This window comes from Monodon monoceros, unplaced genomic scaffold (genome assembly GCF_005190385.1).
Source record: "Monodon monoceros isolate NGI ecotype Baffin Bay Population unplaced genomic scaffold, NGI_Narwhal_1 Super_Scaffold_11, whole genome shotgun sequence".
Taxonomy (NCBI): domain Eukaryota; kingdom Metazoa; phylum Chordata; class Mammalia; order Artiodactyla; family Monodontidae; genus Monodon; species Monodon monoceros.
Genome location: NW_021703767.1, coordinates 94,482,585 through 94,504,703, shown reverse-complemented (window position 1 = coordinate 94,504,703; position 22,119 = coordinate 94,482,585). Strand labels below are relative to the sequence as shown.

The 22,119-nt window shown below is 40.2% G+C and overlaps 1 protein-coding gene across 10 annotated transcripts in view; it reads right to left on the bottom strand.

Annotated features, from left to right (window-relative positions):
* The window catches only part of PLD1 (phospholipase D1), a 198,693-nt gene that overhangs the window by 5,729 nt on the left and 170,845 nt on the right, over positions 1-22,119 (bottom strand). For 8 of the 10 annotated variants that reach the window (XM_029215542.1, XM_029215546.1, XM_029215547.1 and 5 more), the window contains 2 exons: positions 15,771-15,905; positions 6,459-6,612 (listed from right to left, as the gene is read on the bottom strand). In XM_029215542.1, the coding sequence (XP_029071375.1) occupies positions 6,459-6,612; positions 15,771-15,905 (289 nt within the window). Of the gene's footprint in view, positions 1-5,781; positions 6,053-6,458; positions 6,613-15,770; positions 15,906-22,119 lie in introns of those variants that run through there. The other 2 variants (XM_029215549.1, XR_003792450.1) reach the window with 2 other exon arrangements.

Genomic DNA, 22,119 nt, shown 5'->3' with positions numbered 1-22,119 from the left:
AACTAACTAAATTTATTTAAAGAAAGAAAGAAAGAAAAGTGGGGAAATGGGTCTCAGAAGGGCTTTGGCTTTTACATTGCATGAAAGTGGGACATACTGCTGACACTGGAGCAAGGAGTGACAGGATCTGACTTAAATATTAACAAACGGCTGCTGGATTGAGAATAGACCGTGCAGGGCAAGGATTGAAACAGGGAGGTCAGTTAGGAGTCACTGCAGTGATCTCGGTGGGAGATGATGGTGGCTCGGGTGGTGGAGAGGAAGGTGGAGAGATCAGATTTCACTGATCCAGTGGACACAGGGTGTGAGAAAAAGTGAGGCATCAGGATGACTAAAAGGGCTTTGCCTTGAGCAAACAGAAGACTGTAGTTGCCATTACCTGAGATGGGGAATTCTGTGGGTAGAGCCAGTTAGTGGGAGAAGACCAGGAATTCAGTTTTGAACCTGTTGGGACATCTATTAAATATACGAGTGGTGATGCTAAGTAGGCAGCTGGATAAAAGAATCTGGAGTTTGGGAGAGAAGGTCTGGCTGGAGATACACACTTGAGAATTGTCCACATATGTATACTCATAAAGCCATGTGACTTTAACTGACTTTACCAAAGTAGAGAGTATAGAGAGAGAAGAGGACCAGTGCACCTCAACAGTAGGGGAGAGAAGGAGCAGCCACTGAGGCTGCAGAGAAGCCAGAGGATGGGTATCCTGGAGCCACATGGAGTCAAATTCAGATGAGAACTGGCCATTGGATTTAACAGGGTGGAGGTCATAATATTGTTACCCTCTTTGTATTTAAATGTGTAGATTTACATCATCGTTTTTAATGGCTGCAGAATTTCCCATTATGTGAAATTTTATTTAACCAGTTATTTTATTATGACCTTTTGGGTTGTTTCCAGTTTTCCATTATTATAAACAATGCTATAATGAACATAATTTATTCATCATATATAATACTTTGTGAATTTCTATGATTATTTCACTAGGAGAAATTTAAGAATTAAAATCCTGGATCAAACAATTTGCAAAGGGCTTCCCTGGTGGTGCAGTGGTTGAGAGTCCGCCTGCCGATGCAGGGGACACGGGTTCGTGCCCCGGTCCGGGAAGATCCCACATGCCACGGAGCGACTGGGCCCGTGAGCCATGGCCGCTGAGCCTGCGCGTCCGAAGCCTGTGCTGTGCAACGGGAGAGGCCACAGCAGTGAGAGGCCCGCGTACCGCAAAAAAAAAAAAAAAAAACAATTTGCAAAATCTACTTCAAGAAAGGCTGTTCCAACACACATGCTATTAACCATGTGTGTTCTCCCCAGTCAACTCCAATATTATCAATTCCTGAAAAGGCTCAGCCAGGCTTATAGGGATAAAAAGGCATCACATTTTAGTTTTAGTCTTCACTTTTTCTACTATATAAAAATTTTCTAAAATAAATGGATCTGGCATCTGGGCTCACTAGGATTCCTAGAGTTTTATAACCTCAAAATTCTATTTCCACTTCAAATAATGTCTCCCTCAGACTATATAGGAATAACTTTCAAAAAGGTTCTAAAGGATGATGTTTGCACCTAGATGCTGCCGTTCCTTAAGAACCAAAGCAAAATTTAACCATGCCAAATTTGAAGGACAGTGCAAGTTATAACAATAAGTCAATTATAGTAATGCCTTTGATTTGGGTGGCGTCTAACCAACTGAAAACAGAGCTGAAAGAATATTTCTATGACTTTGCTTTTAAATGACAGGAGGTGAGGCAATGTGTCTATCAAGTTATCAGTTAAGAGCCTGTGTAGAGAAAAAAGTATTTAAATAAGTCTATAACAGGCAATGTTCAGTAATAAATTATTTTCCCTGTCAGGTTTTTTTTTTTTTTTGCGGTACGTGGACCTCTCACCGTTGTGGCCTCTCCCGTTGCGGAGCACAGGCTCCGGACGCGCAGGCTCAGCGGCCATGGCTCACGGTCCCAGCCGCTCTGCGGCATGTGGGATCTTCCCAGACCGGGGCACGAACCCGTGTCCCCTGCATCGGCAGGCGGACTCTCAACCACTGCGCCACCAGGGAAGCCCCCCTGTCAGCTTTTTAATTATAAAAATTTATACAGTAAAAATAATACGAAGTACTCTGGATGTTCTTTAGAGGAGTAAGGTTTCAGAGAAAACATTTGATTTTATGTTGACGTGAATAATGTCAATTATTTAATGTTTATTGTTTATGCATCAGTGGGACAGTAGGAAAACTGCAGAAAATTGTTTCTGTTCTTTCCATTCCTCATGTCTATCACTGTAAATGATTCGGAGCTCTACTTGTGTGGATAATGGTTTCTGTTGAGTGATGGTTACATCTGTAAAGTTTGGATAATTTTCTAGGACTTAATGAACTGTTTGGCATGCAGTTGTGACATTTAGTGCAGTACCCTGATGGTTGATTCTATTTAGAATTGATTTCACATCGAAATGTGCCTCTCTATTTCTATTCAAAAATACCCCAGATGGAAAATGGATTGAAGTTGCATTTTTTTAAGGGAGAAAATGGTTCTGCTCTAGGTCACATTTATCTTTGAGAATATTTCCTAATAAAAAGAGCTAAAATCAACACAAGGTTTTCATGGTGCTTTTTAATGTATTATCTGTGTCTGCCATTGTGGCAAAGTGAAAATGCTTGTTCAAGAACTGCCTCTTCAAGACAGTTTGAAAGTTGCCAGGAAAAATAAAGCATCTAGGAATAAACTTAGCATGAAATGCATAGGATCAGCATAAAACCAAAAGAACAACAACAAAAAACTTCAATGATCACTGAAGAACAACTTCTGCTTCCAATAATGAAAACCCTAGAGCTTTACTGAAGAACAAAAAAATGTGCATAAATTGAAGTCCACACCTTGTTCCTCAATAGGATGGCTCAATATTATAAAGACATCAACTCTTTTTTATATTAATCTATAAATATACTGTAGTCCTGATAAAAAAAACTAGTGAGAGAACTTGAATAAACAATTTTAAAGTTCGTGTGGAAGAATGAATAAGAGTAGCCAAGATTATTCTGGAAAAGAATACTAATTTGGGGAAGTGGTATGGTAGAAGTAGTATTAAAGTGCACACCTACGATAATTAAACTGGTATCATAATGGCATGCAAGTCAACAGACTTTCAATAGGAAGTAGCAGAGAGTACAGATATGTCAGGATATGTGGCAATTCGGTGCACCATCAAGAGGCACTACAGGTCAGAGAGGCAATGAGTACTGCAGTCATGCAGTTCTGGATCAGTTGGTTTGCCTGGGAAAAAGAGTTAAGAGTCCCTACCTCATTTCTTACATTAAAATAAATTGCAGGTGTTGGCTTCCCTGGTGGCGCAGTGGTTAAGAATCTGCCTGCCAATGCAGGGCACATGGGTTCGAGCCCTGGTCCGAGAAGATCCCACATACCGTGTAGCCCGTGTGCCACAACTACTGAGCCTGTGCTCTAGAGCCCGCAAGCCACAACTACTGAAGCCCACGTGCCACAACTACTGAAGCCCACGTGCCTAGAGCCCGTGCTCTGCAACAAGAGAAGCCACCGCAATGAGAAGCCCACGCACTGCAACGAAGAGTGGCCCTGCTCGCCGCAACTAGAGATAGCCCGTGCGCAGCAACGAAGACCCAGCACAGCCAAAATAAATAAATAAATAGATAAATTTATTAAAAAATTTAAAAAAATAAATTGCAGATGTTAAATGTAAAAGTGATATCAAATGAGCACTAGAAGAAAATATAAGTAAATATTTTAGCTTGGGGAAGCTATTCTAAGCATATTTTTAAAAAGGGGGGAAAAGAAAAAAACTGATAGATTTGATTAATAAGAATTGACGTTTCGGGCTTCCCTGGTGGCGCAGTGGTTGTGAGTCCGCCTGCCGATGCAGGGGACACGGGTTCGTGCCCCGGTCCGGGAAGATCCCACATGCCGCGGAGCGGCTAGTGCCGTGAGCCATGGTCACTAAGCCTGCGCGTCCAGAGCCTGTGCTCTGCAACGGGAGAGGCCACAACAGTGAGAGGCCCGCGTGCCGCAAAAAAAAAAAAAAAAAGAATTGATGGCTCCCCCAAATACTCTAAATATGATTAAAAGGCAATTGGCAAATCAGCTTTGCAACAAATGGGAGAAAGAAATTAGGCTCTTATGTACTTAAATTACTGATAAATCATTAAAAGAATGTGAAACATTCCAACAAAATGGACAAAGGACATGAATAGTCTAGACAATTTGCAAAAGAACAATTACAAATGGCTAATGGATACATTTTTAAACCCTCAAATTGCAAATTAAAATAATGAAATTCCATTTGAAACCCAACAAATCGGCAAAGATAATAATAGAACTCAGAGGGCAAAGGAAATTGCACACTTCCTTTGGCTAGAAATCCTATAGTTAGGATTTAGTTAAGGAAACAACTAAGAAGGTAAGCAAGATACTATCTACAACCATACCCACTTTTTTATATCAGCGAAAAATCTGCCCATCAATGAGGTTTTGGTTAAAGGAATTATGGCGGGCTCAAACAATGTAATACAATGCAGCCATTAAATGTTATAGAAGAACGCAATGACATGGAAAAGTGTGTGTAACATTATTTAAATAATAAAGGACTTTGTAGAACTGCAAGATCCTAATTATGTTTAAAAAAAGAAGTACAGTAGTGAATATTTATATATAGAAAAAAAGTGGAATGATATACATCAAATGTTAAAATTGTTAGCACTGGGTGGTGGGATTACAGATAAATTTAATTTCCTTATTGCTTTTCTGTTTGCCAAATTTTCTACAATGAAAAATATGTTGTAATCAGAACCCTCTCCCTCTATAATTATTATACATTTAGAAAGTTATAAAGGAGGCTACGCCTTTAAAGAGAATACTTAAGTTCTCATGGAACTGAAAAGGTGTGACATTTATTTCTAGCTTACAGGAGGAAATATTTGTTTCCTTATATGAGCTGCAGTAGGCAATCAGTGGGTTGATTAACAGTGGGTTGCTATTTTTTTTTTTTTTTTTTTTGCGGTACGCGGGCCTCTCACTGCTGGGACCTCTGCGGTTGTGGAGCACAGGCTCCGGACGCGCAGGCTCAGCGGCCATGGATCACGGGCCCAGCCGCTCCGCGTCATGTGGGATCTTCCCGGACCGAGGCACGAACCCGTGTCCCCTGCATCGGCAAGCGGACTCTCAACCAGTGCGCCACCCAGGAAGCCCCTGTGTTGCTAATCTTAAACTCTCCCCTGCTAAACAAAACAAATTAACATTAGAAGTCAATAAAAATATCAATGGTCTAAAAAAAAACAAAAACAAAAACCTTACTGACAAAACAATTAGTAACAAAGGCGATAAATACAGCAATAAAAACTGTGAGAAGGTCTGACAGTCAAATTTTGAGGGATGGATTTGCTGAGCTCCTGGGGCAGAGGGAGCAGAAAGAACGTCTCCAGAACTGAAGCTTGGTCCTCAAAAGTCAGAGTATGGAGTGAGGTAGGAGGTAAGGGCCGCCAGCATTTGCAGGAGGGAAGTGCTGGTTTTGTGCCCACTTGCAAGTGAGCCAGTTTTCAGAAGCGACCATTAACACTGGAAGGGTTAAAACAACAGCACCACAACAGTATCTGTGCAGTGCCTTTCATCAAATAGCTTAAAATACCACCCTTAATCGGGGACACTTGGCTCTATCTCACCATAGAGGCCACACTGAAATCCCATCCTGGCCAATATAGTTCTAGAATCTTATAATTGTGGACTTCCTGCAAAAGCCTACAGGTGGGAGAGTGGTCAGGGTGTGTTCCACAGACAGTGGGGAGCTTAGTGTGTCTTCAGTGGGCTGGGGGAGAGGGACAGGAGATAGATAAGAAGCCATTTGGAAAAAAAAAAGAGAGATAAGAAGGCATTGAGGATTGGTTGAATAGCAGAGTGATAGGACCTGAGTTAGGTTCTCGAAGGATCACTCTGACAACTTAGCCCAGTGCTCTCTCTGTTGGACCACAGGTTTGTTTAAAATTCACATCTTCTTGCAGAAGATCAGGAATCTTCCATGTCTGGAGTCATCTTAAATCTGAGAAATGAAGTTTCCACATTTACTTTAACACCAGTAGTCACTAGCTTTCTCCTTTAGTAATTTTTATCATATCCTTGTATCGCTGGAATCATTTCAATTTCTAAAAATGGACTCACTATAAAAAACCCCAATAGACACTAGATGGTTTGACCTGGTCCTAAATCAATTAATAGATTTAAAATGCTAGTTTTCTCCATTACACATAGAAATAATAAAAGCTGTTCAAACAGGAAATTTTTATGCCCCACACAGAGCCATTTTGTATACGACTGGTGTGGTTCACGCTGTTTTGGACAAAGAAGAACCTGGAGATGGCATGTGTGCTAAGCGCCAGAGGCTGGGCTGGGTTCCGTTGCCCACTGCAGCGGGATTATGTGAGGGAGACCCAGCTTCCGAGACCCACCGAAAGCACTGCAGCCGAAGTCCTAGGGCGAAGTGGCCAGCTTGGTACTCTTTTCCATCCATTACTGAAGGGACCGTCTCCGTGTCCTGCACAATGACAGCCATTTCACTGTCCCGTTTTCCCAGCATGCTTCGGTCGTTTATGTTGGCAGAGCCTATAAAGAGAAACAGTGAAACTGAACAATTTTCTTATTCCGGCAGACACACATTTGCCCTCCAGACTCAATTCTTCCTTGCTAAAAAAACCCCTAATTTTGTTCAGGTATCAAGAGATGCTGTGCTCTAGGAAGGCAGGGTGCTCCCTAACCCGGGGTAAATCTTGATCAGTCTAAGGCCAGTCATGGTCATTTTCATTGTTTTTGTTTTGATTGGCTTAGAAATGGGCACTTGTCATGATTCTAGTCAATGCACCATAAGGCAAATCTGCCAGGGGCTTCTGAGAAAGTTTTTCTCTTTCTTATAAATAGACAGAAGAAGAAGATGGTGTCACTGCCAGTCTTTGGATACTCTGGCTTGAAGGGCTGCATGAGGACATGATTGTGGGAGCTGCTGCAGCCACTTTGTAACCAAGGGACAAACAGACAAGTTGAACATGGCAGAGCAGAAAGAAGAAAGACTCTGGGTCTTTAAGTCACTGAGCTGGCCAACCCTAGAACCTTCTTATTTTCTGTTATGTGAAGTAATACATTTCCCTTATTGTTTCACATACTTCTAGCTGAATTTTCTATCTTGTGGCTCAAAGGATTCTAACTGATATAGTCATTAAGCACACAAAGAAACAAGAACACTTACCAGCTCAGTGCAGTAAGGTTTCATGCTTAAGAATCACACTCTGTAGACTTTAACTCATGGTCACATAATTATAAATGTCAGAACACAAGAGGACCTTCACAAGCAATACAGTCCACTCCCAAATACAGATTATCATTAGTGGCTTTGGGTTTTCATTCTCTTGCCTCATTTGTGTGGCATGCCAACAGCTTCTGTATCAACTTCCCTCCATTCTATTTTTAAATCCAAACGAGCTGAGAATGCTGACTTTCACATGTGAAGGGCAAGTATTTGAATATTAGTTCAACCTGTACTTCCTGAGCTCCTCTGCTGTGTATTCAAAAACCTTGCAACATTTTCTGCATTAATCATTGTGGATCCACAGGTTTTTTTTTTCTTTCCAGTACGCGGGCCTCTCACTGTTGTGGCCTCTCCCGTTGCGGAGCACAGGCTCCGGATGCGCAGGCTCAGAGGCCATGGCTCACGGGCCCAGCCACTCCGCGGCATGGGATCTTCCCAGACCGGGGCACGAACCCGTGTCCCCTGCATCGGCAGGCGGACTCTCAACCACTGCGCCACCAGGGTAGCCCCAGGATCCACACTTTTTAATCCTTGAGGTGTCCTACAAACTACAAAAGGGGCCTGACTCTTTTTTCTTCTTGGTCCTCTTGCCCTAGTCCCACACTCCACTGCTTCTGCAGACAGGGTGCAGAAGAGTCAGGTTGAACACAAGCTCGGGCTACAGTCTGTGATGGGGACCATCAGGGTGTAAGGTGTTAGCAGTGCTACCCAGAGCCCAGACGGTGGGATGTTGGACATGAGAGGAAGCTGGCTCCTCCTGAAGAGTCTATACTGCCATTTGCTACAATATGGTCACGTAGTTAATACACAACTCTATGATAACTGTGGATGCGAACGGTGTCCCATAGGGACTCTGGGTGACAGAAAGGATGGAGCACCTCACAGAAAGTTGGGAGCACCACTAGAGCGCTGTAAGGTGGGCCCCACCTTTGAAACACTTTGTTTTGTTAGCAACAAATCAACCTTTATACATACACTTACATTTTAATTACACTATAAAATTTGTAGCCATGTCTTTGGGCTTAACATGGGGCCCAGCATTAATTTGGGCAAAGTCATTTAATCTTTCTCAGCTTTAATTTGATCTTTTATAAATCGAGATAATAATACAGACCTTGTAGGGTTGTTGTAAAAATTAAGTAAGACCATGTGAAAGCACTTACTGATCTATAAACTGTCCCACAAATGCTAATTATTACTGGCATTATTATCAGATACTTGTTACCTCGAGAATATCTGCACTAGAGAACATTACCATAGGAAGGGAAGACTTGCTGGCATGTAGCGTTTGTATCAAAGAAGCCTCCTCTCTGGGTGAATCAACTGTCAGGGGCAAGGAATAAGGACTCCATAGTGCTGCTTTGGGACATCACTACCACAGGGCCCCAGCAGAGGCCACTCTCGGGCTGGGGCTGCCAAATTGGGAGGACACAGCTGCTCTTCACCGTCAGGGAGACTGGGGATGTGAGCCCCCTGAAAAGCCATACACACACACACACACACACTTTCACACCAGTCCTCTCAGACTCCTTCCCATCACCAGGGGAGGAATGCATTCCTGGCATTCTGAGCTGGAATTCTTAGAGGGTGTGGTTCTTGTACTTCCAGGGCCCATCTGGAGTTTCCCAGAGCACTGACTCTCAACCACACTGGATAAGTGAGTTGGCTACTACTTAATAGGAATGTGAAGAAAGGGAAGAGAAAATTTCAGGTGAATTTAATAAATGAGATACCAAAAATGAGATATTGATGGATGTAAATGTTACCCTCCCTTCTTGTTGTTAAACATTCCCATATTCTGAAAATCAAATTCAGAACAGCAGGTATAGTATTAACCCATTTCTATAGAACATACTAGGAAGAAGAGAGGGCAAGTGACTCTAGAAAGATGCACACTGAAGGGTAAGAGTGATGAGTACCTTCTGGCAAAGAGAGGGAGACAATAAGGGGAACTTTGACCTTTTACTCTCTATGAGTCCTTAGAGTTTTAATTGTTTACAAGAAATATGCTCTGTTTTCATGTACTATGTTTTATGGTAACTGCAATCCCTTGGTTTATTAGGACATTGCCTTGATAATTGTTGGAAAATGACCTTTTCTAAGTTTGCTCTTAGGAACTTTTTAAACAGTATGTAATATAGCAAAATAGAAAACAGTATATGAAAACATAAGTCCAACTTAAGTAATAATTTTAGAAAATCACTGAATTTATCACCCAAGCTGAAAAACAGAACATTACCACATCCCAGAAGCCCTCAGCTGTCTTCCCATTAAAGACCTTCCCTTCCTAAGAGAGAATCTGTATAGAATTTTGTGTTCATCATGCTCTGATGATGTTTTCCTAAACAAAAAAAGTTTACTTTTGGCTTATTTTTAATTTGTATAAGTGGAATCATATAGAAGATAAACTTTGGAGATTTGCTTCTTTCATTCAAAATCATGTCTTTGGGATTTATCTATGCATAATTGTAATGCATTATTTTCCTTGAATGAACACCCCCAAGCATTTTATTTTATTTTATTTTATTTTAATTTTTTCCTCACTCCTGGGCAGCCTAAATAGCACAGGTGGGAACCCAGGTGGAAGCATCACCCCCCCCCCCCCCCTCACCCCCCCCACCCCGTTTATCACCTAACCTAACACAATGATAAAGAAAAGAGGACAAGAACAAAGTACCCTATGAGGTGAGGAATGCAAGATAAGCAGTCTGGCAGAGGCTAAAAATCCCCTTTTTACATGGGCTGCTTGCAATCTTGGAATCTCAGTTACCTTCACCACCCAGTGCCTATTTCAGCCTTACTCACCTTTCAGGTCTCAGTTTAGACATCACTTCCCACCTCTCCTCTCTCCCTGTCTCCCTCTCCCTCCCTCCACCCCATTTCTCCCTCCCCCCTCCCTCTCCTTCTCTCTCTCTATATGTATATATACATATATACTTAGAGAGAGAGAGAAACAGTATATTCTCATAGCGCCTCATTTGTCTGTAGCTTACCTGATTTTCCCCACTAGATGGTAAACTCCCAAAAGGGAGAAGTCATTCACTCTTGGGGTTTAAAACACAGAGGGGGACGTGTTTAACATGTTTTTTTATTAGTGGATGCCTTTAGATGGGGCTTGCCTCTCATGTGCCACAGTTCCCCTAGCCCTGTCCCCGACTGCATCTTTTTGTCATAAGAATGGATCATTCGTTGACCTGCCTGACCCCCCCAGCCCCCCACCTCCTGCATCCCAGACCAGAGTAGGCCCTCAATAAGCATATATCAGAGGGATGATTTTTTTCTTTTCAGGTTGGGTAAAGCACAGAACAAGATGGGAGTCAGTATTTCTTTAACGACCCCTGCCCCTCACTAGCCATGGCCCTCAAGACTGGACTGTCTTTACCTGCAGGAGTCCCGATGCCAAAAGCTCAGCCTCTCTGTACACCTGTGCCAAACTGAATTCAAGAGACAGAGTTTTGGGCGAAGTAGAAAAGGATAGCTTTCCTGCTTTGTCAGGCAAAGGGGAACACAGTGGGATCCTGCCTTGAAAAACTGTGTCCCACCCAAACTTATTTTTTCATTCTACTGTTGATGGATGTTTGGGTCATTTCCAGAGTTTTGCTATAATACACAATTATGTTCTGCATAGTTGTGTATGTTTCCTGGTGTACACATGTGGGAGTTTACCTGGGCTCTGTATGCAAGAGTGGAGTCCCTGGTGTTCCTCAGTGTCATCAATACTTGGATTGTCCAATTTTTTTTTTTTTTTTTTTTTTTGCGGTACGCGGGCCTCTCACTGCTGTGGCCTCTCCTGCTGCGGAGCACAGGCTCCGGACGCGCAGGCTCAGCGGCCATGGCTCACGGGCCCAGCCGCCCTGCAGCATGTGGGATCCTCCCAGACCGGGGCACAAACCCGTGTCCCCTGCATCGGCAGGTGGACTCTCAACCACTGCGCCACCAGGGAAGCCCGTGGACTGCCCAATTTTTAATTTTTGCCAACTGGTATTTTGAAAACCTGTTCTTTGTCTCATTATTATATTAATGAGGATGAACATGTTTCATATACTTATGGGCTTCAGGTATGTCCTCTTTGGGGACATTCCTATACAGTTCCTTTGCCCATCTTTCTTCGGATACTGTCTTTCCTTATTGATTTAAGGAGTTCTTTATATGTGTTGAATATTAACTGTATTGCAAATACCTTTTTTCAGTTTGTGGTTTATCTTTTTATTCTATTTATAGCATCTTTTAATGAATAAAGTTCTGAATTTTAATACAGTTGGATTTATCTGTCATTTCCTTTGTGGTTTTGCTTTTTTAAAATGTCCTGTTTAAGAAATTGTGAATTCTTCTGTGGTAGGCAGAAAAATGGCTCCCAAAGATGACTATGTCCTAATTCCCAAAGCCTGTGAATATGTTATATTACATGGCAAAGGGGAATTAAGGCTGCAGGTGGAGGTGGAATTAAGGGTGCTAATCAGCTGACCTTAAAAATAAGAAGATTATCCTGGATTATTCAGGTGGGCCCAGGATAATCACAAGAGTCTTTAAAAGTAAAGGGGATTCAGAGAGAGATGCGGTTACAGAAGAATGGGTTAACACTTTGAGAACTTTCAGAGAGATCTAACATTGCTGCCTTCAAAGATGGAAGAAGGGAGGCATGAACCAAGGAATGTGGGCAGCCCGGAGAAGCTGGAAAAGGCAAGGAAATGGATTCATCTTTACAGCCTCCAGAAGGGAACACAGCCCTGCTGATACCCTGGTTTTAGCCCAGTGAGACCCATGTTGAACTTCTAACCTATAGAATGGTTAGATAATACATTTGTGCTGATTTAAACCAGTAAGTTTGTGGTCATTTGTTACAGCAGTAATAGACAACTAACACACAAACTGTACCCTGTTCTAGCTTACTTGTTTTCAAGGAAAACTGATTCTTCAATTGAGCGTCAGTGAGCTACTCGGTACTTTCTACCCACTTGTGTTCCCTGTGCCTCCAGTTTGGGAGTTCTCAGCTTGACTACACAGCGGCATCACCTAGGAAGCTTTCAAAAGATATGGGTGCCAAAACAAAAACAAAAAGCAAAAAAACCTTGATGCCTGGGTCTCAAACCAGACCAATGAGTCAGAATTTCTGGAAGTAGGAACCAGGCATTAATATTTTCCCCTAATACCACTCCATCCCTTCATCTATCAATTAATCCCTCTTCGGCGGGGGGGGGGGGAATCTATTTGACAGTAAATTGCAGACACAAATAATCTTCCCCCTAAATGATAGTTTCATTTATCTGAACTGAAACTCATCTGTGTTCAAAATTGTTCTGTGGTGACAGTGAAAACATTTTAGGGGCTGACTGACTGAGTGGAGACAGGAAGACACCTGTCAGAGTGATGGAAATATTCTGTATCTTGTTCTGGGTGGTGGTTACATGAATGTAAACATATGTGAATATTCATTAAGCTGTACACTTATGCAATTTACTATATATAATAGCTTAATTAAAAAAGGATAGTCCACCAAAAAAAAGCCAACAGGCAAACCTAATGCAGCCAGGGTTGAGACCCACGGGACTCACTCTTTACTGGGGTGGCCTTTCAACTACAGACTCTCAACAGCTGCTCTCGAGCCTGCCCCTTAAGCACTGATATCCATTCTCTCTCCATAGTTTCCCACATACCCACCTTCGCTGACAGTCTCTGGACCTTCTCGCACCAGTTCATCAATATCCATCCCGATGTTTCTGGTGTTTAGTGGAAAGAATACCTGCCTCCCCTGTAGCCCATGAGCTGTGTAGGGCAGTGGCACTGTGTGATCATGTTTTGTATCTCCCTATTGTGTTGTGCAATGGATTAGTGAATACTAAAAAAAATCGTTTCACTTAGCCAACAGGATAGACTTAAATTCTATTTAAGGATAGCCTTGTTTTGTTTAGGAAAGCAAATAAATGTTAGTTCTGTTAAGTGCCAGTGAGATGAATTAGAAAATTGGACTTGGTCACAGATTTTGGGACCAACAGGGCCACCAGGGGTAAGAGATAATTAAAGGTACACACAAAAGAGATCCCAATGTGAGAAACCAAGTATTTCCTTGTGAGGAAAAAAAATGAGGATAAACCATTAGTCATTTTTCTTAGGTCAATTATTCAATAATTCTGGCATAAGTCTGCCATGTTAGAAAATTTAATCACAGGTTACTTTAATTCCTTTTAAGCTCTCAACTACTTGCTTAACACCTGTAAAATACTGTCAACCTAACTTCTCAAGTTCCTTTTTGAGAATTTTAAACATTGTTCTCTGTCTGTGTTATGAAAACAGGCCAGATATCTGAGAGCAGCAATAACAAGCCTGCTTCTCCTAGAGTTTCCACTGAGATAAAAAGAACAAAAGTACCTGTGGATTTTCCACGGGGGAAATGTGTTCTGCCCTTGGGGAAGGAGAAAAAGAAGTGCAGCCTCTAAAGACTAACAAGTGAGACCTCGTCATACTCCCAAGGCCACATCTTCAGTTTCAAGAAAGTCGGTAAGAACGATGTGCAAAATGGATCAGTTATTGCTAGCCTAAATAAACTGTAGCCTTTGAGGGGTCAGAGACCTTTCAAGAAAATAAGTCAACCAAAAAACTCTACAAATCTGTTTAACTGTTAGCTCAGATACTGAAAACTACCTTGCATTTATACTTGATGTAAAGTAAAGCAGGCTGAAGGTCAAAATGACCTTTAAAAGGAAAATATTTACATCTGTCAATTTTTACTTCAAGAGTTCTGAAATCTTGCTGAAGAGATCAACTGAATTTTATCTGGCTTTGTTTGTTTTTTCATTTCAGCAAAATCAATATTTTTCCTTTCCTTACTGTCACTGCCAAATTTAATATAAAAATATTCTGAGATTGGCTTCTGAAAAGCAAGACCAGAATAGCTTGCGGGAAATAAGAGAAAACTTGTATATTGGGGGAAGTAAGGGAGGAAATAAATCCTTAAAGAGCTTTGATCCCTATTGAGCAAGAACTTGAAGACACACGATATTTTTCTTAAATGCCCGATAAGTATTAAAAGAACGTCTGGGGCTTCCCTGGTGGCGCGGTGGTTGAAAGTCCGCCTGCCGATGCAGGGCACACGGGTTCGTGCCCTGGTCCGGGAAGATCCCACATGCCGCGGAGCGGCTGGGCCCGTGAGCCATGGCCGCTGAGCCTGCGCATCCGGAGCCTGTGCTCCGCAATGGGAGAGGCCACAACAGAGAGAGGCCCACGAACCCCAAAAAAAAAAAAAAAAAAAAAAAAAAAGAATGTCTGTGTGTGTACACATATACATATATATGTATCACCACACTGTGGTCTATATATTTTATGGCTTCTGAACTACTTTTTCTTTCAAATCATCTTCCAGACAAGACAGTCTCATTACTCCCAGGTATGAAATTTTTTTTTTCTTTTCTCAGTGGAGGATAGACCTGGAAAAGGCATATTTACTGCCAAAATTTTTCGAAACACCCCATGACACTTAATTTCTTAAAGAATAGCTAAGTGTCTTATTATAGCTGAGAAACTACATTTTATTTAAAATGGATGAGTGGAATTCCCAATAGTGGGACACAGCATATCTCTAAGTAACATCCCCCCACCCTTGTCAATTCATTTATCTGGCTGCTTATTTATACTCTATTTCTCCTCCTGGCCTTTCAGTGTTTGTGTAACATGATATTCGAAGGCAAACCAATTCAATGATGGGAAAATGAAGCTTTTCAGGTGTATACAAGAATGAAGCTGCAAACCCACCCCTCTGGTCAAGATCTAATCTGGGTAGAATGTACAACCAGTAACTCTCCCGAATCTGTCAGTGGGGCGAGGACTGCAGGAACAGACTGCAGACCTTAGTCTAGGACTACATCATATCATTACTACACAATGTCCACCTCACTCCCGCCCCCAACAAAGCTGGTCTGCTCTGCTCTCTGATTAATAACGTCCAAAACATTGACTCCGGGGAAAACATGGTAAGCACAGAGGCAGCAATATTTTAATATCCTTCCGATCCTAACTCTCGCAAAACTTCAGATCTGTGGTAATGCTTAGGTGGGTGTGATGCGTGCACGTACAAATTACCACGAGGTACTCATTTGTGACACATTTCCCTCCCCACATCTCCTCCTTCCAAGCCCAGAAATCTAGGTACTTGGCTTCAAAATAAAAATAAGGAAATAATAAAGAATTAATGAGAGCAGGCTGATTATTGCACTGCTGGGTTAAATTGCTGTCTCTGGACACTGTAATTTACACGATGGCCATTTGATTGTTCTGTGCCTCTGTTACTTCATAGATAAAAGCAGGGATTAGACAGGACATAAGCAAAAAAGATTGCTTCGGAAATGTTTTAGATAACTGTGCGACTGTTCCTTTCAACTGCAAAGGAAGCTTTAGAGGAATAAAAAGAAAGATTGTTGCATGAGGTAAGTCAACCAACAAGGAATACAATTAGAGACCAAGTACTTACCAATAATAACAGCGTTGTCATCAGCAATTAGCAACTTGCTGTGGACATAGACAAGCTCAGTGACTAGGTTTCCTTCAAGCTCTGCGTGTGTTCTAAGACCACAGAAGGATATGTAATTTATCCACTGATTGCCGACTGTAAATTAAATAAGAAATCACTAAAATTAATATGACCAAGCTCAATAATGGCACCTTAAATTTTACTGTCTTTCAAAACAAACATACCACATAAATAGGTTAAGAATAGATTGTAAAATATATGTGTGTATGTGTGTGTGTGTACGTGTGTGTGTATAATTTCAGAATACATCTAGGATCTATATTTGCTTTCTGAAGAGTTTTATATTGTTAATATGAATGGAGATACAATTTTAAAATATCATACTGAAGTGATTTCTAGAATTCCTTATGCCGAGGTAGTCCAAAGATAAATTCAAATATGAACATTTTATTTTAATGATTTGGTGGGCAACTACTGAAGAGTGATAAAGTATAGCTGCAGTAGATAACCCAAGACTTCAGTGTGACATTTGCATCTGTCTTGGTTGACACCTGCCGCTGTTTAAACCAGATGCAAGATGTGAGACCAAACTACCTGATGTACACATACTTTGCAGCATATCCAGCGCAAAGCAACAGATAAATTTTGCACACTTTGGGTAAGTAAGAGTGTTGGCAATTAAATAACACTCCTCCTTCTAAATCACTAAAATTAGGAAAGAATCCTAAGTACATTTGAGTTCGGAGAATTTTCTTCAGAGCAAGCAGTACTAGGTTTGTACTTTAAAATGTTGTCCTCTCATCATGTGAGGGTCATTTATGTGATAAGAAGAAATGCATTCCATATCAAACCAACCCATATTCATTACCCTGGCATGAGTGTTAGTCATGAGATTTTATGGTCCCTCTCCCACATAGCAATCGCCCTGGATAAGCAAAGTCTGATACTAAGAATAAATGGAGTGGAACCAAACCATCTTAGGTTCTTATAGAAAGAGAACATAAATTTTTAAAAGAATCTGAAGCATACTAATAGAACCAATGGTAGTTCATGTTTCATTTACTGAAGTTTCCATGTATCACTGATGCTTTCTATTTTACTGCTGATGTTAGTGTATCTATTAAATTTAGGTATACTGGAAAGAAGTCTGTTCATAGGTAGAGGTTCCTCCAATTACAAATAAACCTTCCCATATTTTATATTAACACAAAGTATAAAGTCTGTATAATTAAAACAGTGTAGAACTGGCACATAAATAGACAGCCAAACCACTGAATGGAATAGGAAGTCCAGAAACAGACCCAAGTAGGTATGGAAATTTTGCATATGATAAAGGCTGCATCTCTAGGAAAAGGGCTTTTTACATAAAGGACTAGAATTTTTAAATGAAAGGTGCTAGTACAACTGCATAGCTATTTGAAAAAGATAAAAATTATATACATTTCTCCCAGCAATCATAAGAACTCCAAATAAATCAGAGATGAAAATGTAAGCATATGAAACCATACAAGTGTTAGAAGAAAACAGGGTGAATTCCTGGTAACCTGAGTGCAGGGAAGGCTTGTAAGTATCTAGAGCCAATAAAAGATCAATAATGTTGGCTAAATTAAAAAAAACATATTTGCATGACACAAAACACAAGCAAAGACAAATGACAAACAGGAAGAACATATTTGCAGTATACATTACAGACAAAGAACTGAGTCTGAACATATAAAGAACTCAATAACTGAAGGGAGAAAAAGATCAAAGTCTTGACAGAAAAATAGGCAAAAGACATGAACAGACAATTCACACACACGAAAAGATACATTTGAAAAGACATACATTCTCACTCATAATAACAGAAATGCAAATTAAAACCACAGTGAGAACCATTTTTTAACCTATGAGATTGGGCAAAAAAAAAAGTAAGATAACACATTCTATTGGTGAGACTGGGTTGAAGCAAGCTCTCTCTTACACTGGTGGTAAGAATGCAAATTGGTACAAACTTGGAGGGTAATTGGCAATATCTAACAAAACCACCTATGTGTTTACCTACTGACCTAGCATTCCCACTCTAGAAACTTATCCTAAATATACACTTCCAACAAATAAGAACATATACGCACAAAGTTATCAACTGCATAATTGTAATTGAAAAATATTGAAAACAACCTAAATGTTCATACAGAGGAGAATGATTGAATCAACTATGGCAAATCTATACATGGGAGACTATGCAGAGCTAAAAAGGAATGAAAATCGCTATGAACTGATACGGAGTGATTTCCAGGATGTAGTGTTAAATGAAAAAACAAATGCACAAGAAAATATGTGGTATGCTATTCTTATGAAAGAGATTGGGAGAAATTAGAAAATACACATGTATCTGCTCATTTGTACAAAAAGAGACACAGCAAGAATAACTTAGAAACTGACAAAATTGGTTACTAATAGGGGATGAGTGGAATAGGGTGGAAAAGATGGGTGGAGAAGAAACTGAAAGGAAGTATAGCAGAGTGGCACTTGTCTAAGCATGCCTTTTGTATAGTTCTGACTATTGGAAGTCTGTTACACACACTTAATCAAGAAAGACAGAGAAAAAAAGAAAAGCCTAAAATGAAATACAAATTAAAGCAATGAACCTAACTGTATTTCAAATTAATAACATAATCCAAGTAAATTTTCAACACTGGTTTTTGAGCATATACTCTTAGGCTAAAGACAAAAAGAACTGTAAACAAATATTGAATTCTAGTGAGATTTATTTTTCATAGTAGTATAGGCTACAGATTTTTGCGTATTCTAAGATTGAGGAAGTATATATATCAGCGATAACAGAAGGAATCCTGTGGCATGGGACTGGAATTATAAGTATCAGTATGGAGATAGATAGATAATAGGTAGATAGATGGATAGGTAGATAGATAGATAGATAAACAGACAGATAGATAGACATATAATAGATAACGTGTATACAAAAGGCCTAAAGCAGTAATATCCCAGTAGTAATGATCATATCTAGCACCCAGAATTTGGTTTCTAAATGCCAATTTCCACTAAAAGAACCTAGGTTTCTTGGAGAAATGGTTGACTGCAGGGCTAGTTCTGGGAATATACAAGATGGGTCTGGAACTCTTGTTCCAGTAAGAAACTCTTACTCCAGTAAGAAAAAAAGGCTGATGGGAACATGTCCAAAGCACATAGGAGCAAGCTTAAAAAGGCCCTCACTGGCCAAATCTGTGCAAGCTGATCATCAAAATTATTACCCACTGAATAACATAAGAATCCATAGGTCCACACATGAATAAATGCATAAGTGGGGAAGAAGGGAAAACTTTCTTATAGTAGAATTGCAACTAAGAAATTTAGAAGAAAGTAATAAATATAGAAGAAGCAATGGAACTAAAAACATCAACATTTAGAAATATAGTAATAATAACTGAATCATAGTGTAATAATGGATCCAGGAAGAATCATTAATATATGCTAAAACCAGTGGGTGAATGTTTGATAAGAAGCAGAATATTTACTATATAGACTCAACGTGTTTTCCCACGAAATATTTAATTACAAAGGGAAAAATGGTAATTTTATAGCGGAGAAACCTGGCAGATCCCACCTTCCCTAAATGATCAAAGTTAATATAACCAGTAATGGGGTAAATCAACACCATGTTCCTCCTGACATGGTATATGAAGGGCACATCACTTCTGTGATATTCCTGCTGAAAACGCATAACCTGAATCTAATCACAAGGAAACAATGGATATACCGAAACGGAGGGCTATTCTACAAAATATAACTGTACTCTTCAAACATACCAAGGTCATGAAAGTTCCCCCATCCTCCAAAAAAAAAAAAGATTGAGGGATTATTTCAGATCACAGGAAAATAAAGATACCTACAACACATGTTGCTGATTGAAGCCTGGGCCACACACACACAAAAAACATTTCCCCCCCTTTTGCTATAAAGGACCTTAATTAGTAAGACAATTGGAAAAATTTCAATAAGGTCTGCAAACAAGATAATAGTATTATATCAATGTTAATTTCATTAATTTCTATATTGAACTATAGCTGCTTTAAAAATGTCCTGCTTTTTCACTGAAACACACATTTATTTAGGAGTCAATGAGCATCATGGTTGCAACTTATTGTCAAACGGTTCAGAGGGAAAAAACCCATCCACCTGTCTGTCTGTCTATCTGTCTATCTATCTATCTATCTGGAGAGAATGATAAAGCAAAGAAGGCAAATTTATTAACATTTGCGAAATCAGGATGAAGGGTATATGGCAGTTCTGGAAATTCTTCCGTAAGTTTGAAATTATTTAAAAATATTTTTTAAAGATTAACGATACCGACTGGCTGTTAGCAGCCTGAAAAGCTTAAGACATAATAACTTGTAATTTCCTAAGGCACAGATTTGTGCCATTCCACAGCAGGTCTGGAGAGTCTCAGCAACACTCCAACTAGTGGGCGAGCCTCACAGCCCACAGTCCATACCTACTCCTTCATCCTTGCTACAAAATAACTTTTTTTTTTTAAAGATTTTTTGTTTTGTTTTGTTTTAGATTTAATTTTATTTATTTTTGGCTGCGTTGGGTCTTCATTGCGGTGCGTGGGCTTCTCATTGGGGTGGCTTCTCTTGTTGTAGAGCACGGGCTCTAGGTATGTGGGCGTCAGCAGTTGTGGCGCCCAGGCTCAGTAGTTGTGGCTCGCGGGCTCTAGAGCTCAGGCTTAGTAGTTGTGGCACACAGGTTTAGGTGCTCCGCAGCATGTGGGATCTTCCCGGACCAGGGATCAAACCCGCATCCCCTGCACTGGCAGGCGGATTTCCGTCCACTGCACCAGCAGGGAAGTCCCCCAAATAGCTCTTGTGAAGTGGTAAAAAATCTTTATTTCTTTATGAAAAATACCTTTAAGAAGAAAGCTAAGGGTGAGCGCCAGTCACAGGGACCAGAAGAAAAACAAAGGTTCCAAGCCAGAAAGCAGACATTTTGATGAATTAAAGTGTGGCCTGTCAAATGAGGTGAATGGATCCACCACACACTCTAGTGAGAAGAAGACAAATCAAATTGAGAAATTACTTTGGCCAGTACAGTCGTCCCTCAGTACCCGCGGGGTACTGCTTCCAGGACCCCCAAGGATAACAAAATCTGCCCTACTCAAGTCCATTATATAAAATGGTATAGCATTTGTGTATGATCTACACACATCCTCCCGTACACTTTAAATCATCTCTCGATTACTTATAATACCTAATACCATGTAAATGCTATACAAATAGTTGCTTGCACATGGCAAATTCAAGTTTTGCCTTTTGGAACTTTCTGGTTTTTTTTTTTTTTTCCTTTTTAAATATTTTCTATCTGCGGTTGGTTGAATGTGTGGATGGGGAACCTGCAGATACAGAGGTCTGACTGTACTTTATTCTGTGAAGGAAACTGGCTCAACGAGTAACAGGTACAAAGTTGGTGATGTTAACTTGTGGTGTGAGGATATACTCAAACAGTGCCTTCTGAAGAAAATATAAGAAAGCCAGGAGCATGACAGGTATTAATAAGAAGCAATAGATAGAAAAGAATCATGAGGGGTTCCAACTTACATGTTATGGAGGTATGTGAGAATCTGGAGATTTATCTAGGCCCCTAAGACATATCTGTTGTGAACGTTGGTGCATATATATCGATAGCTCGAAAGATGAGAAGTTTGATACAATAGACTCTACGTTTATAAGGACACTTTGTGAAAGGACTTGAAGAGTTGTTACAGGCTTTTGCTGCTTAAACAAGGACTTCCTAGATGTACGTTTCTAATCCTGATTGAATACCTCTAGACCTTGTGTTAAATTAAACGAAATTGGCTGCTAAAATGCCATAATTCACAACAATTATAAAAATAGTAAAGAAATGCTTTAAATTAAACACTAAATCCCTGAAGATTAGTGTATCAGAAAATCATACACTAATTGCAGCTGGTTTTCTTTTCAGGAATTTTAACATATTCGTAGCAGCAGTTTTGTTATTTCTAAAAACTACAGCTCTCTATCCAATTAGAGATTAGTTAGTTCATGTATTTAAAACCCACTATCCATTTACAAAAACGAAACCAATAATACAACATTGTACCTCAAAAAGGGGCATTATGTAATCAATCTGTTCTTCCATGTTCAATGAACATTTTCCCCACTGAGATGCGTGATTTTGACTTGTTCCCAGGGTACTTGGAACTCTTTTCATAACAGGGCTTAACATTGAAATGACTTATGTTAAAATCCAATTTTTCCCCAGAATAGGCAGAGGCAGGAAAAGGGTCCAGAGCCAAAGAAAATGCTTTATAATAAGTTCAGGACACTTT